This window comes from Echinops telfairi, unplaced genomic scaffold, assembly GCF_000313985.2.
Source record: "Echinops telfairi isolate 266 unplaced genomic scaffold, ASM31398v2 ScPeMD7_23;HRSCAF=83, whole genome shotgun sequence".
NCBI classification, from domain to species: domain Eukaryota; kingdom Metazoa; phylum Chordata; class Mammalia; order Afrosoricida; family Tenrecidae; genus Echinops; species Echinops telfairi.
Window position 1 is genome coordinate 61,221,951 of NW_022103920.1, and position 14,591 is coordinate 61,236,541.

General features: G+C 43.3%; 1 protein-coding gene across 4 annotated transcripts in view; it reads left to right on the plus strand.

The window, feature by feature from the left end:
• PPP1R9A (protein phosphatase 1 regulatory subunit 9A) overlaps positions 1–14,591 on the plus strand; it is a 337,964-nt gene that overhangs the window by 274,731 nt on the left and 48,642 nt on the right. For all 4 annotated transcript variants that reach the window (XM_045288700.1, XM_045288701.1, XM_045288702.1 and 1 more), the window contains 4 exons: positions 2,185–2,238; positions 4,876–5,105; positions 7,222–7,318; positions 7,421–7,592. In XM_045288700.1, the coding sequence (XP_045144635.1) occupies positions 2,185–2,238; positions 4,876–5,105; positions 7,222–7,318; positions 7,421–7,592 (553 nt within the window). The remainder of the gene's footprint in view (positions 1–2,184; positions 2,239–4,875; positions 5,106–7,221; positions 7,319–7,420; positions 7,593–14,591) is intronic.

The window sequence follows — 14,591 nt, forward strand, 5'->3', positions numbered from 1 at the left end:
TGTTGGGTGGAGTTCGCCTAGTGCTGTGTAAGGCACCCTGCTTCTAGATTAGACCTCCCGGTGAGCATGAACCCTGGCACTGAGCGGGAGGGGCGGCTGTGATTCTCAGCACCAGCGCGTCAATGTCCCATAGCCTCCTCTAATCCACTTGTGGAGAAAGCTCGTGATCCACTACTTATCCGGTTCACTCGTGTTGTGACCCGTTAGTCAATGAAAGTTCATTAGGATTATGCTGCCGGGAGAAGGAGCCCAGGTACAGGTGTGGCACTTCACACCTATCGGCCACTCTGCTAGAGAAAGACATGCAACCGGTTCCTATGGACAGTCCCAGTCTGTCACACAGGGCCCACCACCATGGCAAGGGACAAAGAGCCAGATCAAGCTGCTGGGGCCTCGCCCCAGAGATGAGACTTGGAGGATCCTTCAGTGTCAGGGGCGCAGTACCACAGCAGCAAGACTGCAGGAGCCACCAGGTTCAGAAATAGGGAATGCAAGGTAAGGGGCATGAGTGGAACAGAGTCAAACCCACCACAATGTCAAGGGCACCTCTGTGAGCTCAGTGCTGTAGCAGACCTGCCATGGTGCTGTAAACTGTGCTTCCTTGAGCCTGGTGGGGCTGACAGCTCCAAACGGCGGCCCCCTCGGGGACTGGACTGTTTGCCATCGGCATCTCAGGGTGTTCCATCCCTGGGTTGTTTTTCTTCCTTCTCCACCCTTTCCACTGTATTCCCACCAACTGAGTAAATGCCAAGGAAATGCAGGCTACAAAACAAAAAGCAAGTTGAGGTCTGTAGAGGTATTGTGGTCTCCAGAGCCCACCTAGCAGACCCATGTTGCTGACTAGCCTCCTGTCAGTGGTGTTGGGGGTACAATTGCTTTAGGTGATAAGAAAACCTCTTAGACTTAACCCGGTTCCAGCCATAGAGACGTCTGTACTTTCCCATCTAATCCACAACACCCCCTGGCCCCCCTCAAAAAAAAAAGCAAACACACTCTGAAAACAATCTTTTTTGTAAGTTTGGGGCAAGTTCATTGATGGTAAGTTCGCCTGCCCAAACTGACCTATACTGTTGGTAGCCTTTCTGAACCCCACCCGCTGGACTCTGTAGTGCACATTTGACCGCAGGGAGCCTCCACAGACCCTGCTGTCTGGAGGTGGTGTGCAGTTTCGAGATGGATCTTCTGAAACATGTAGAATCCTAGATTCCAAAGATTTCAGGCCCTAGGGGGTTTAGATAAGAGCCTGTGAACCCTAACTGGTTTCTCTTAGGAGCTCGTGGTGGTACAACGGTAAAGCGCTTACTACTAGCGGAGCGGGTGTTGAGTTCGAACCCACGCAGAGGCATCTCGGAAGACCGAGCTGGAGATCAGCTTCCGAAAGGCCTCGTGTGGCCTGGCCAACCCCAAAGCCCCCACGAGTTGGAAAAATGCTGCCAACATCATTAATCCCTCCTGGACAATGTTTCTTCTTCCCGCTGCGGGGAAAATGGAGTGGGGACGCGCAGAAGCCCAACAAACGCCCATCTCCAGCAGTTTAACTGTGGCTCGAGCTTTTCGGGCCTGGGTCTGCTGGAGAATAGATGTTTTGAAGGACCGAAAAAGGAAGGAAATCTAGATCTGTGCCTTTCCTCCAGTGAAAACTCGAAAACCCCAAGTTTCGCCGTGGACACGGCGTCCTTCCTGCCTCCCCACCTGTGGCCGCCTGAGCTGTGCGAGCGCATCCGCGTGTGACTGTGACTTACGGAGCCAGAGCGCCACCTTTCCTCCGCCGCTGGAATCGACTCTCCCGGGGCCGCGGCTGCTTCGGCTGCTTGAGCAGTTCCGTAGGCTAGACCGCAAGAAAACCATCCCCTGTGGGGTTTCTCGACACTCAAATCAACAAGGAAGAGCTGCAAAGAGGACAAGGAAATATGGGGTGGTTTTTTTGTTTGTTTTTGCTCGTTGATCCTTGAACAATTAAATGGGGACCCTAATGTGGTGTTGGGGAACGTGGACCATAAACCCTGTGTTTAATTAGTTTGCACCCTGTGAGTCCTTGTACGCACTAGACGCTTTAATTTACAACCCGCTGCATTGCAGCACTCTGCTTGTATGTAGTAAGTTATTCTTCTAGCTGTTCGGGCTTTACAAACATGATACCTTCTCTCAGTCCAGATTTTTTCTTTCTCTCTCCCCAATTTTCAGTTGCAAATCAAACATGCAGTCACAGAAGCTGAGATTCAAAAATTGAAGACAAAGGTAAGACCCAATTCATAGTCCCTGAATTGTGCTTTTTAAACTCCAGATGCTATGAATAAATTCAGCCCCCGGGACTAACGGATTTGTTCCTGTGCGTTTGAAAGAATACACATGCTAGAGATTCCATTCCCGGGTAGGTGTGCCAACAGACCTGCCCCTGACAGCAGGAGCTCCTCTTCCCGCCCTCACCCCTATAACGTTATTTTCAGACACAGATAGCCACGTAATTGCACATCTGTGTCCAATTGCCTTTGAGCTTTCCTCAAAGGGTGATATTTTTAATGGTTGGCATCCAAATACCTTTTTGAGCACTAATACTTGAAGCAGTAGCTATACCATATTGCCATCTCTTTATTTATCTTATTTTTAATAGATTCACTCACTATTTTTAACTTAGCTACATATATTTATATATGCAACAATACGTTGCTTTAACGTTACACAAGCATGACGTTTTGGTCATTCAAGTGTGGGTTTTGTGTAATGTGATATCCGTGCCCTTGCCGTTGAGTTGTGTGGATTTATACTGACTGTGTGCCACACACGATTGATTTGAGGAGCCAGGTGCTGCTGGAAACTTTGAGACAACTTCACATTGTTTAGATTTGTAGGGGGGAAATGGATCTTGGTAAGGGGGAATATGTATGTATGGTTGATGTTTAAGGATAGTTGTAAATAGGAGTTCCAAAAAGTTATTTTTAATGGACAGTTGCAGTTGTATGAGACACAGTTCTAGGAATTCTGTTTAGTTTTATCAAGTAAGCAATTTCAAAATATTAAAAATACTTTTTGAATTACTTCTGGAACAGTATTCTTTATTATTTTGATGGGCTTAAAAAAACTAAGACTTAATTCATCCTCCCCAGCTATTAATGATCTGTTTTCCTGTTCACATTGAAGAGTCTTTCAGTTTTCCATGTGTTTCAAATGAAGATGAATTAGCAAGGTTATTTTGGTTAAATGGTATTCTCAGCTAATACCCGCTGTACCTCTTTAGTCAAAACATGTCTATACATCATTCATGGTGTCAGCCCAGCTTGGAGAATAATAAATTTTAAATTAGTAATGGTTAGTAAATAAACAACTCAAATGCCAAACATTGCTTATTAAAAGATGCATTTAAAAGCTTACCCTTGTTTTAAGTTGTTATATTTCTTGACACACAATGAGGAAATAGATTGGTATATGTTTGTTTGTTTGTTTGTTTGTTTGTTTGTTTTGGATTGCAATCAGGAAAAAGGATTTCCCTGTGGTTGTAGGTGCTTCAATGAAACTTATGCCTTAGACTATAAATATGTTGAAAAGCCTGCATGGTAGCACTGTATATATTTTCTTCTTATATTAACTGGTAAGATTCCCCTAAATTAGGTTTATTTTTACTTATCTTTTATTATTCATGTTTATAATAAATGTTCTAATTGTTAAATGTTCTTTATGACTTTTTTTTCTATAGCTCGTTTTGTCAATGTATTTAAAAATATACATACAAGCATACTTACACATCTAAATATGTAAATATTGTTGAATGCTGTCTGGTGTCTAAGTGTCTTAGACTGTGGACACTGCTTGTTTATAGAGACTGCATCCATTTGAACTATGAAGGACACATGAAATAGATGAAGCAGTGGCTTGAAGGTCAGACGGTCGTTGTGATTAGAGGACTTTGACCCTTCACCTTAGGGCTCAGCCTTGAGTTTCCGCAGAAATGAAAGGGTTGGAGTCATGTACAATGTACTCCTTAGAGTCCTTACAAGTGGAAACTAGAAGGAGCTGCTTTTTATTGCACTGGAAGCATTTTAATTAATCCAGCAATGATTTATACTTTTACTTATATTATCTTTTATACTTTTTATACACATATGGGATTTATAAGGCTCTAGAAACTCATAACACTGCCAGCAGTATAATGAGCTACAGACTGTATCCATGTCATTGGAAATGAAGGCTGTAGTCATATCATCCAAAGCAGAGTGAAAGGCAGCTAACGTTTCCCAGATGGTGACTCTTCCCAAAGAGCTGTCCGAGCATGCCGATAGGTTGCGTCACAGTTCTGGTCTCTAGATGATGCCACGGAGTCTCCAAGAACGGCAATTACTTACCCAAGATTAAAACGCCGTTAATGCCAGAGCCCACATTCAGTCGCAGCTGAATGCCCTCAGACTTCCCTTCTTTGCAGCTCAGTCGGGCTCCACTCTCATCCTTCCTTTCCTGGCCTTCTTCCATTGTTAGGTAGTTTGGAGGTTTGTTTTCTACATGGAATTGCGTATCTTAAAGGGGGGAAAATGCAAATAAAATGGGTTCAAGTCCACTGGATAGAATACAACTTTAAAACACTTTGCTGTTCACAGAACTGCACCCTACACAGTACATGATGGAAAGATCATCAGATTTGGAATTAAAGTCTGTGTTTTATCATGTCTCATATGTTGTGACACATCATTTCACTTTTCGAGGTTTCTATTTCACCATTGGTGGGCTGATGAAAATAATACGTGCTCTTCTAATCTCAAAGTTTTGTATTTTTGATGACCTAACATCTATTCTAACGGAATGCCATCTGACACATGCGGGACACCATGAGAGGTTTTTGCTATAGAGGTCTCCAGTGATCCTTGCCTGGACATTTGCCTTTTTCAGCTGCAAGCGGCCGAAAATGAGAAAGTGCGGTGGGAGCTAGAAAAAACCCAACTCCAACAGAACATAGAAGAGAATAAAGAAAGAATGTTGAAGCTGGAGAGCTACTGGATTGAGGCGCAAACCTTATGCCACACAGTGAACGAGCACCTCAAGGAGACGCAAAGCCAGTATCAGGCCCTGGAAAAGAAGTACAACAAGGCCAAGAAGCTGATCAAGGACTTCCAACAAAAGTAAGCAGCTTGTCATGACTAAAGAACGGTTGGGTGAGTCCACAGACAGTTTACAGCCAATCATTGTGCAGAATCTAGTGTTACGGAAAAGGATAACCTCAGGGTTAACCTTCTCAAAAGTAGTTACAGCAAAAGCAAGCAGTCGGTTTTAGAAACCGCTTCCATCTTTTTTTTTCTTTTCCATATGAGATTATATTTTATGTATTTTATACATTTGGCTATCAGTTGCCTTCTGATTTTTTTTGGATAGTCAATTTTTGACAGTAACATTTGAATCTCTTTATCACTTTTGAAACATTTCTGTGATTTATAAGCAAAAAGCCCAGCTACTTAAGTCATGCGGAATGACTTGGGTGTGGTTCTTGTAAAGTGGTGATTGGCCTTAATGCAGTTGCTTTGATCTCTGTTCTTAGAATTAGTCAACACAGAATTTTGCTGCTGTTCATGTTGACTGGCAAGACCCCTGCCCTGCCACTCTGCTCAGCAGCTGTTGCGTGAGTCACAAGGGCCTCAGTTGACCGCATTGATAGGGACTGTCACCACCTCCTCCACTCCCTGGTTTCTGCTGCATTGAGCTCCGGCCGGCCGTGCTGCTCCAGCTCTTGGATCTTGGTCTCATTTGAGGGAGACTGACCAAGGAGATTTTGACTGGATGTTTTCCTTACTCCTTCTGACTAGGAAAGACAAGGAAAATGAGTGTCATTACCTTTTCTAGTCTTCCTTGCCAAACCTTAGACGCTAAACTGACTATGCAAGAGGCAGGGTATCTCTTTATTTCCTACCATGGAAAGACGTTTTCTTTCTTTTTTTTTTTTTTAACAGTTTTATTGGCACTTCATCCACATATCACACAATTCAATAGTTTGATCATTTCAAAGAGTTGTACAATCGTTACTACAACCAAGTTTAGGACATTTCCTTCTTCCTTGTACTCCTGGTTTTTGTGTAATTATTTTTTCCCAGTGTGGCAAAAGTATTCACAACAAACCATTCTGCAACGTCTGCGTGTATAAGGCAGCGCATTGAGTTTGGTCCCTCTCCAAATTATTGCTCCGCCATAACTTTGAATGCCGTGGCCCCTAAGCAAGTGCTCTTCCTCCTTCACCACAGGTCAAGTTTGATTCAAATGGTGTTTCCAGCGATGAAGGAATGGCTTTGAAAATTTATCCTTAAAAGACAGGAAGGGAATAGCACTTTGCAACCATACATCGCTATTTTAATTCTCTTTGCCCCAAAATATCATTATCTAATTTTCTTTTATCAAATATCTTTGTAATAGATGTTGGTGAATTGCCTATCTACTCCATATTGTATATTCCATTCTGAGTCTCAAAATGAAGAAATTTCTGCTCTCTGTCTTGTCTTTCAGTATCCCCATACTCCCCTTTAAGGTTTCAGATCCACCCCTGCCCTCCCCATTGTCTTTGTTAGATAGGAGTTGCATTATGATTATCTTTTTAAAATCCAGTTACATGTCATCGGTTTACTGTGTGTATGGCATTGAAAATATGCCATTTTTTCTATCTGATGGGCTGTTATTGCCAATAAATCTCACTTGAGTAGGTCGTTAGTACAATACACAAACTCATGCCACGGACTCAGCCTGACCCATAATGACCCCGTAGCATCCGGTAGAACTGTCCCTGCTAGTTTCTGAGACTGTAACTCTTTCTTCCAGAGCAAGAAGCCTCATCTTTCTCCTGCAGAGTGGCTGGTGGTTTTGAACCGCTAGTCTTTACAGTTAGCAGTCCCAACATGTAACCCGCTATGCCATCAGGGCTTTTATTAGAGCAGTTACTCCTATGGATGGGTGCTCTAGAATCAGGAGCTAGAGAAGAAAATCAAACATGCAGATTTAAAGTATTTTTATTTATCATGATACACTAAAGATACTTTTACTTTCTAGACTACATTTTACCTTTTTTCCTAGCACTCCGGAAGGCTTGACTGCGTACCTCTGTGACTGAGATTTGTTTACTTAATAGATGTCCTTGTTTACTTAATAGATGTCCAGTTACTTATCGTGCCACACAATGTATGCCTTCAGATAAGGACTTTCACGTTTTCTTATTTATTGAGTGTTTGATGCAATCACATCTATTGTTTTCTTCTTAAGAGAACTTGATTTCATCAAAAGACAGGAAGCTGAAAGAAAGAAACTGGAAGATTTGGAAAAAGCTCACCTGGTGGAAGTTCAAGGCTTACAAGTACGGGTGAGTTATGTTCTCTACGTCACTAATAATGAGGTGGTTTCTACCTGGGAGTTGGAAAGGATGACTAGCTTAGAGTTTTATGAATGAATTTATTTTTCCTAGATCAGAGATCTGGAAACTGAGGTGTTTAGGCTCCTGAAGCAAAATGGCACTCAAGTTAACAATAACAACAACATCTTTGAGCGAAGAACATCTCTTGGTGATGTCTCTAAAGGAGATGCCATGGAGAATTTGGATGTCAAGCAAACGCCTTGTCAAGACAGCTTAAGTCAAGGTTCGTTTAACCTCACAACAAAATTTGCTTTTATCGACTGCATGATTTGTCCTTACATTGGTCTTTCCCCCCCTTTTTTAAATCTTAGAGATTTTTAAAAGTAAGAAAACCTTTATACTATGGGAAAACAGAAAAGGTCTATCAAAAGAGGGGCCTGTCATCATAGCTTTTATCAAAAATAAATGCTATAATGTAAAGAACTAAGAAAATTCAAACTGAAGTCAAACCAAAGAGTATCATTTTCATACGATGATAAAAGAGATAGAACTGATACAGTGCCTTAAAGAACGCCCACCCCCTCACTTTGGATACAACCAGTGGTCTCCTCTCACGTGGAGCCAAGGGCAGTGAAGGCAACCAAAGGCTCAAGACAAGCAGCCTCTTCTCACTTGAGATCAGAACAACTTGCTGGTGCCCGGCGGTCACTACCAACTGCTCTGACCAGAGACATAATCAGAAGGGACCAGTAAGCATAGAAGAAAAAAATAGAGCAAAACTCAACAGTCACTACAAAAGATCCAACTTAGTGGCTAGTCTGATGGAGACTGGAGGCGCACCCTAAGGCTAAAGCCACTTCAGAGGCTGCCTCCCAACGAAATAAATAATAAGCTGGCTTATGAAGTAGACAAACACCATGGAGCACGTGCTCTTTAGAACAGACCGAAAGGCTGACCTTTGCCAGAAACTAATCAGAAGGCGGGAAAGGGCAGGGAAACTAGACGAATGGGAATGAGGACGCCAGGGTGGAAATGAGGAGAGCGTTAACACACCGGGGCACCTGGACAATTTGTGTATGAATTATTTCATAATTCATAGTTTACTGTGTAAATTTTCATCTAAACCACAAACCAATGTTCAAAAATAATCGGCATTTGAAGAACAAAACAAATGAGAGCAAGAAGAATCCTTGCTTAAGTTAACAGAGCAGCAGTCCCTCGTTATTTATCACGGTCCAGGTGCTGTGCACAACTCCAAGGCCGTGTTGACTCTCACTGAAATGAACGTGTTGGCATATGCTTTGCTGTCGATAGTCTCCCCACAACAACAAAGTAAAGTGTGATAGCACGACAGTACACCCCACATAGGGTTATCTCCACTAGACTCAAAACCACACCTGCTGCTGTTGAACGGATTGCTCCTCGCAGTGTCCCTGCTGGGCCAAGTAGAACTACCCTCTCGGGTTTCCAGGGTCACGGTCATTGCAGAAGCAAGTTGCTAGGTCTTTCTCCCACAGAGCCGTGGGTGGATGTGAACCAAGTCCTCAGCCATCTTGCCACCAGGGCTCCCTTAGGAATCCATGCAGAAAGTTTAGATTTTTAAATCACTAAAACCAAGATCTTTGGGGGTAACATTTCAAAAGGCGTGGCTGCCGCCGTCTAGCACTGGCGTTATTTAAACCGTGCCTGGTTTGGTGTTTTCCCCTTGGCGTGTCCTATCCGAGTGTCCTCTCCCTTTCCCGTGCGAGGCCGGATGTCGCCGTCGTTATGTGCCATCAAGGTGACTGTGACTCACGGTGACCCTGTGGGGCAGAGTGGAACTGCCCGCCCCAGAGGGTTTCCAAGTTTAAAACCTCGGTGGGAGCAGATGGCAAGCTCTTTTCGCAGGCAGAGCTGCTGGTGGGTCCAAACACCAGTGTTTCACTTTGCAGGGCAGGTGCTAAACCAGCGCGCCACCAGCGCACTCCCAAAGGTCAGCACCTAAGACTAAACCACTGGAGACCTTGTCCTCTGAGGGACGTGCACCGAGCACTGACAGATCACTTGTTCTCTCCCCATGGCTCCACCACAGAGAATGGGGCACATGCACATAAATGGAATTTTGTTTTAATTTGTACAGTGCCTTTGAGAGATAGATGGCTTTCTACCCCCCCTCCCCCCAATCGTATCGGGTCACCTGGGTCGTCATTGCCTCGATGGCAGTGAGTTTGGTTTGCAGTGAGTACCTTTATAAATTAGAAAGTGCCTTAACAATGTGCAGAGAAAAATACCAGAAGTACATAAATCTTTCACTTTCATCTTTTAAGATGTGTACCAAGAAATCCTTGAAAAAAAAGTGAAACTCAAAGAATGTGGTAGCACTCTGCTCATTAGTGAGATGGGCAGATTATCCCTGTGCTTTGTCGCATAGTCACAGGTCTCTAATGCAATTTTTATGATAATAAACAAGTGCTCGTGTTAGAGTGCTAGGCTTAAAAACTCAACTCTGAGCAATTGAAAAGTATTGGAAGATTTCCTTTAAAATTATACGTACATAGAGATTTTACTCCATGCACTGGATGTATGTCTCTTGATGAGTTTTCCTATGTAACCGGATGGAACCTAGAAACACTGCCTGTGTGGCCGCTGAAAGAGGAGGATTTAGCACCAGCATTACCACAGGCTGGGGACTGTGTGACTCCCGACAGGTCGTGTGGATTCTCTGCACTGCTTGTAATATGTTGAATACAAGAATAGTGATATTTCTTCCTTTCCCACCTAGCGGAGTCTTTTTGAGAATATATCGTTTATTCGTAGGGGGGGGGATTTTATTAACACCATTATGAAATTATTATTTTTGCTTCTGGAACACTAGAAGATTGCTATCAAAAGAGGGGGGGAAAGCCTAAGTCAAACCAGTTTGGTTTCGCCACCGCTTTTGAGTATTTTAATTTAACCCTGACTGTGGTTTGAGGTACCCACGCTGGCGCACGGAGTGTGAGGATCAGTGTGCGGGCTGGCTTTTGGGGGCGCAGGTCAGTTGAGTTCCTTTCTTTCAGAGCAGAGATCTGTATCTCACCAAACATCGACATCATGGGAGCCAGGACATTAGGGGACCACAGACTAAGCACATGCCGATTCAGAGCAAAAGCGCACATTTCTCCTGAACCTTCTTTCTGTTCACACCCTCCATTTTGCCACATAATGATCAGTTTCCCTGGCAACCCTGTCGGTGCACAGTGAGAAGCGGAGACTACTAATTCTTCCCGAAACCAATCCGCGTTCGTGCAGTCGAGGTAGAATCAGCCATCTCGGACACCAGCAGCACACACATCAAGAGAGCTCGGCCAGTGTTTACTGCCCACGACAGTCAGTGATAAACCTTCTCGAATTTCAATGGCTTGGTCACACAAACAAACATGGCTTGGTCAGGAGCGAGATAGGAATGCTCTGGAAAGCACTTTTCTAAATTGATCTTTGTTTCTGTTGCTAGGGAACACCCCAAGTGCTAGAGATGGAGAAAGGGGAGTGAGGCTGCAGCCCTGACACACACCAGTCAGCATCTAACACCACCCCCACTCACCCCCCACCCCCCAGCACCTTTTTGCAACAGGGTGGGTGCAGAGTTTGCAGTCAGCCCCCTCTCGGGTCTTCCTCCCATTAGATGCAATGCTCATCTCATCGTCCCAAGTTCTCCTGGACAGTGTCGGTCGGATTCACTTCCCACGCACCGGAGGGTTTTAGCCGGGTGATGAGTGGGTTAGCATGCTTTCAGGCCTTGAAACAGCTCATGAAGCAAAAGAATCATCTATTCGAAACCAAGGGAAAACGGTGTCAGGCTGAAGTAGAAGAAAGGGGAGAGACAGACGACAGACAGTCAGACAGACAGACAGACAGACACACACACGGTTAGCGGGCAGTCTGAAGGCGGAATGGAAGAGCCCCTGAGCATCCATTTCTTCGCATAGACCAAGTCCTTTCAGGCCAGAGCTCATCAGCGGGCAATGGATTCATTACGAGACTCTCAATATTGAGTTATTGTAAGTTTTTAGAGGGACAAAAATTCAAAACCATTTTTTAAACCATTGCAAACATCGACCACAGTTGAAATTCTATTTGAATACCATTTGTGTAAAAAAAGCAAGCTCAAGAATCTCATGAAGTTACCTTTAAAAAATCATAATTGTGTAAAGCAGATGCAACGAACTTCTTCACCAAGACTCATAACAAACTCCAAATCCCTTCTAGTTTTCCGTCTGTGCCAGGACATGAGGAAAGAGTGATTTTGCCCCCACTGTCATGGTCCAGTGTGGGAGCCCCACACGCCTGCCGTGAGTCAGGATTGGCTCCAGGCAGTGGGTTGGGTTTGACCATGTTCCAAGTTTGCTGCTTCCCCTTTCCTGCGTATTCGAGTTCTCCACCTTGCGTGCCAGGGCCAGAAGTGCCTAGGATGTCTGTGACTGCCTAGCTGTTTAGTCAGGTTAGAGGAAGAGCTGAGGACGGGCCACTTTCAGAAAGCTTTGTAGGGAAAAGGCTCGTAATCTTAGTTCAAATTCAGTTCCTCAAAAAGTCACTTACACTACATTTATTTTCTTTGCCCAATACTTTTATGGATGAAACCAGTGCAGCTTCAAAAAGCCTGAAGGCTGTTTTGTTAAAAAGGGATTATTCATATGCATGAAGGTACTGCAAGACCAACCGATGCAAATTGCACATGGAGGCAGATTATAATTTTTCTTGGTAGTTAAGTAACCTGTCATTAGAAACAAAACAACAAAAACCTTATCTGGAACCCTGAGAGTCTGCACGCCTTAGATGGCACACTGATTATGCAAGGGGAAAAGAAAGACCGAGGGCAGAAAGAATGACAGTAGGCTCTACAACTTACATAATTTGTAGGGTAGCTGGCTGCAAGGGCAAGGGAGGTGAGACGTTCGGGAAGGCCAATGCATATAACATAAGGTACTGTGTACCTTATGTTAAGAGAGGTATAAGTTCAAATAAGATCAACTTGAATAAAATTAAGGTAATGTTTTCCTGATTCATGGAATTTTTGTAAGGATGAGACCTCTTAAAGTAGCATACGATGATCTGGGGTGAAAGTGGGAAGTGTCCTGTAAGTCATTCTGTACGTGTTGTGACCCATGAACATCTCTGAAGCGTAACAGGGACTGTGCCACCTGGAGGCTTGTAAATGTAGGGAGGGATCCCCGTGAAGCCTCTAAATGTGTCGTCCTCTTGGCTCCTGGCTTCGCAGCCAGCGGGCCACCAGGTCCATAACCGCGTCTTCCCAAATGTGCGAACGGGGACGATTCGACACAGCATTTTATTCTTGTCTTTCAGTTACTCGCTGTTCTTTAACTCTAATGAGAGTTGAGCAAGAAAGAGCCTTCAACTACAAGGTGAGGGATTGTAGGAAGGTCTAGACTTGGAGAATATACTGTAGTTATTATAAATTTCCCAATTCTGGGTATCTTTAAAAATAATATCCATTCTTAACTATTAAAAAAACACCCCAAAAACGAAGGCTCTCCTGGAGGAAGGCTCCTAGATGGAAATAACCCTCTTTTGCCTGCGCTTCATTCATCTTTTTCCTACCCAACAGTTTGGGTGTTGCCAATAAGGTCCCAGTTTCCCAAAAGTATTTAAACCCAGCAGGGCTTGTGCACGTGTCAGTGGAACGCTGAGTCTATTGAGTATTCAGGCTAGCCAGGTCTCTGGTCATCAGTCCCCAGACATGTGGGATTGTCTTGTGACCCAACTGTGAGCTTAAGTTTTACGTGGCATCTGATTTCTCTGCACTTAACCACTTATCTGAAATTTACTCTGATTTAAATAATGTCTTTATCTGGAAGAGTTGAGTAACCAGCTGCCATTTGAATCCTTTGATATCACCAGTGTGTTGTTGGTTTTTTACTGCAAGTTTTTGGTTGGGTGGTTGGTGGTTGGTTAGTAGGTGGGTTTATGGCTGGATGGTTGGCTGGATTTTCACCCTTAGCTATGAGATGCTTAAATGAAAATTTTGTTTGATTTTTGACTTCGTTAGAATATACATTTTTGTCTTAGGTGTATGGTTGGACGAGATGGTGATTACATTTCATTTTGTGGCTTAAGTCTCCTTTAATCTAGAATATTGTCCAGCTGCATTCTACCTTTTATGGCACTGATCTTTTTGAGTTTACCCTCCAGTTGTTTGTATAGACTGCCCTTCCATTTGCATTTGTGGGATCATTTCTTCATGATCAGATGCAGGGTGAACATTTTTTAAAAGCCTGTACTTTTGTTGTGGTTTTGTCTTTTGTCGGTATGTGACATTAGGATGTTTGTCTTGTTGACAAGGCCAAGTTTGTTCATCTGTTATAGTTATGTCTGCCATATTTCTTCCTTGAGAATTTTCCTCCTATGGTTAAAAAATATCATCTTGTAGCTATATTTTTGAGTCTGAGTAGTAGTTGGTCCCCCAGTAACCTTTCATCTTGTGTTATTTATTTATTTTTAACTTTTTATTATGCATTGGCTGAAATTATATGTTATTGTCCCTGATGGATTTCTCATCTGATTTGTGTGATAATGATTTTAGCTACAGTCCACTTGAATTTCACAGTTAGAACATTACCCTTACTCAGCGACTCAAAGTTGTAATTGATAAAACTAAGTAGCTAGCATGCACTCTTTGTAAATTCATAATTAATGAACCTAAAATGTCAATAAAATAGTATGTATTATGCTTGGGTTTGCAGAGATTAACGTAGTGGGGGAATAACAAGAGGTTAGAATCAAACAGACCTGGATTTAAATTTCATACATTATGTAACTAGGATCAAGAAATTAGTTTCGCTGGCCTTAGAAAGTTCAATTAGCTATAAAAACTAGGTTACAGGATTTTTAGAAGGATTAGATGAGGCTACGCTATTTACTTTGTTCAGTACCAGACGCAGAGAGCTTAGTGCTTACCACCATCCTAGCATGATGACGACGTGTCACATTGAACACTTTGCCCTTTTACAGTGACCTGAAAATGTCCCAGACAGAAAGGTATCTGGCTGCTGTGCTGAATTTAAATTTTTTATAAGCTCATGAAGTAAAAGAGACTTTACAAGGACGTAGTCAGAACAAATCCTAGAGAGATTCTACCAGTACTTGAAAGTTGGTGTAGGGAGCTGGGAGAAGGAACTTTCTGGAGACAGCCAGTAGTGGAACCTCCATAAGCTTAGTTGGCACACTGCCTGTGGATGTTGTGCTGATAAGTCGATGCTGACTTAGAGGGACTCCTACGACAGATGAGAGCTGTTGGGCGGGGGGG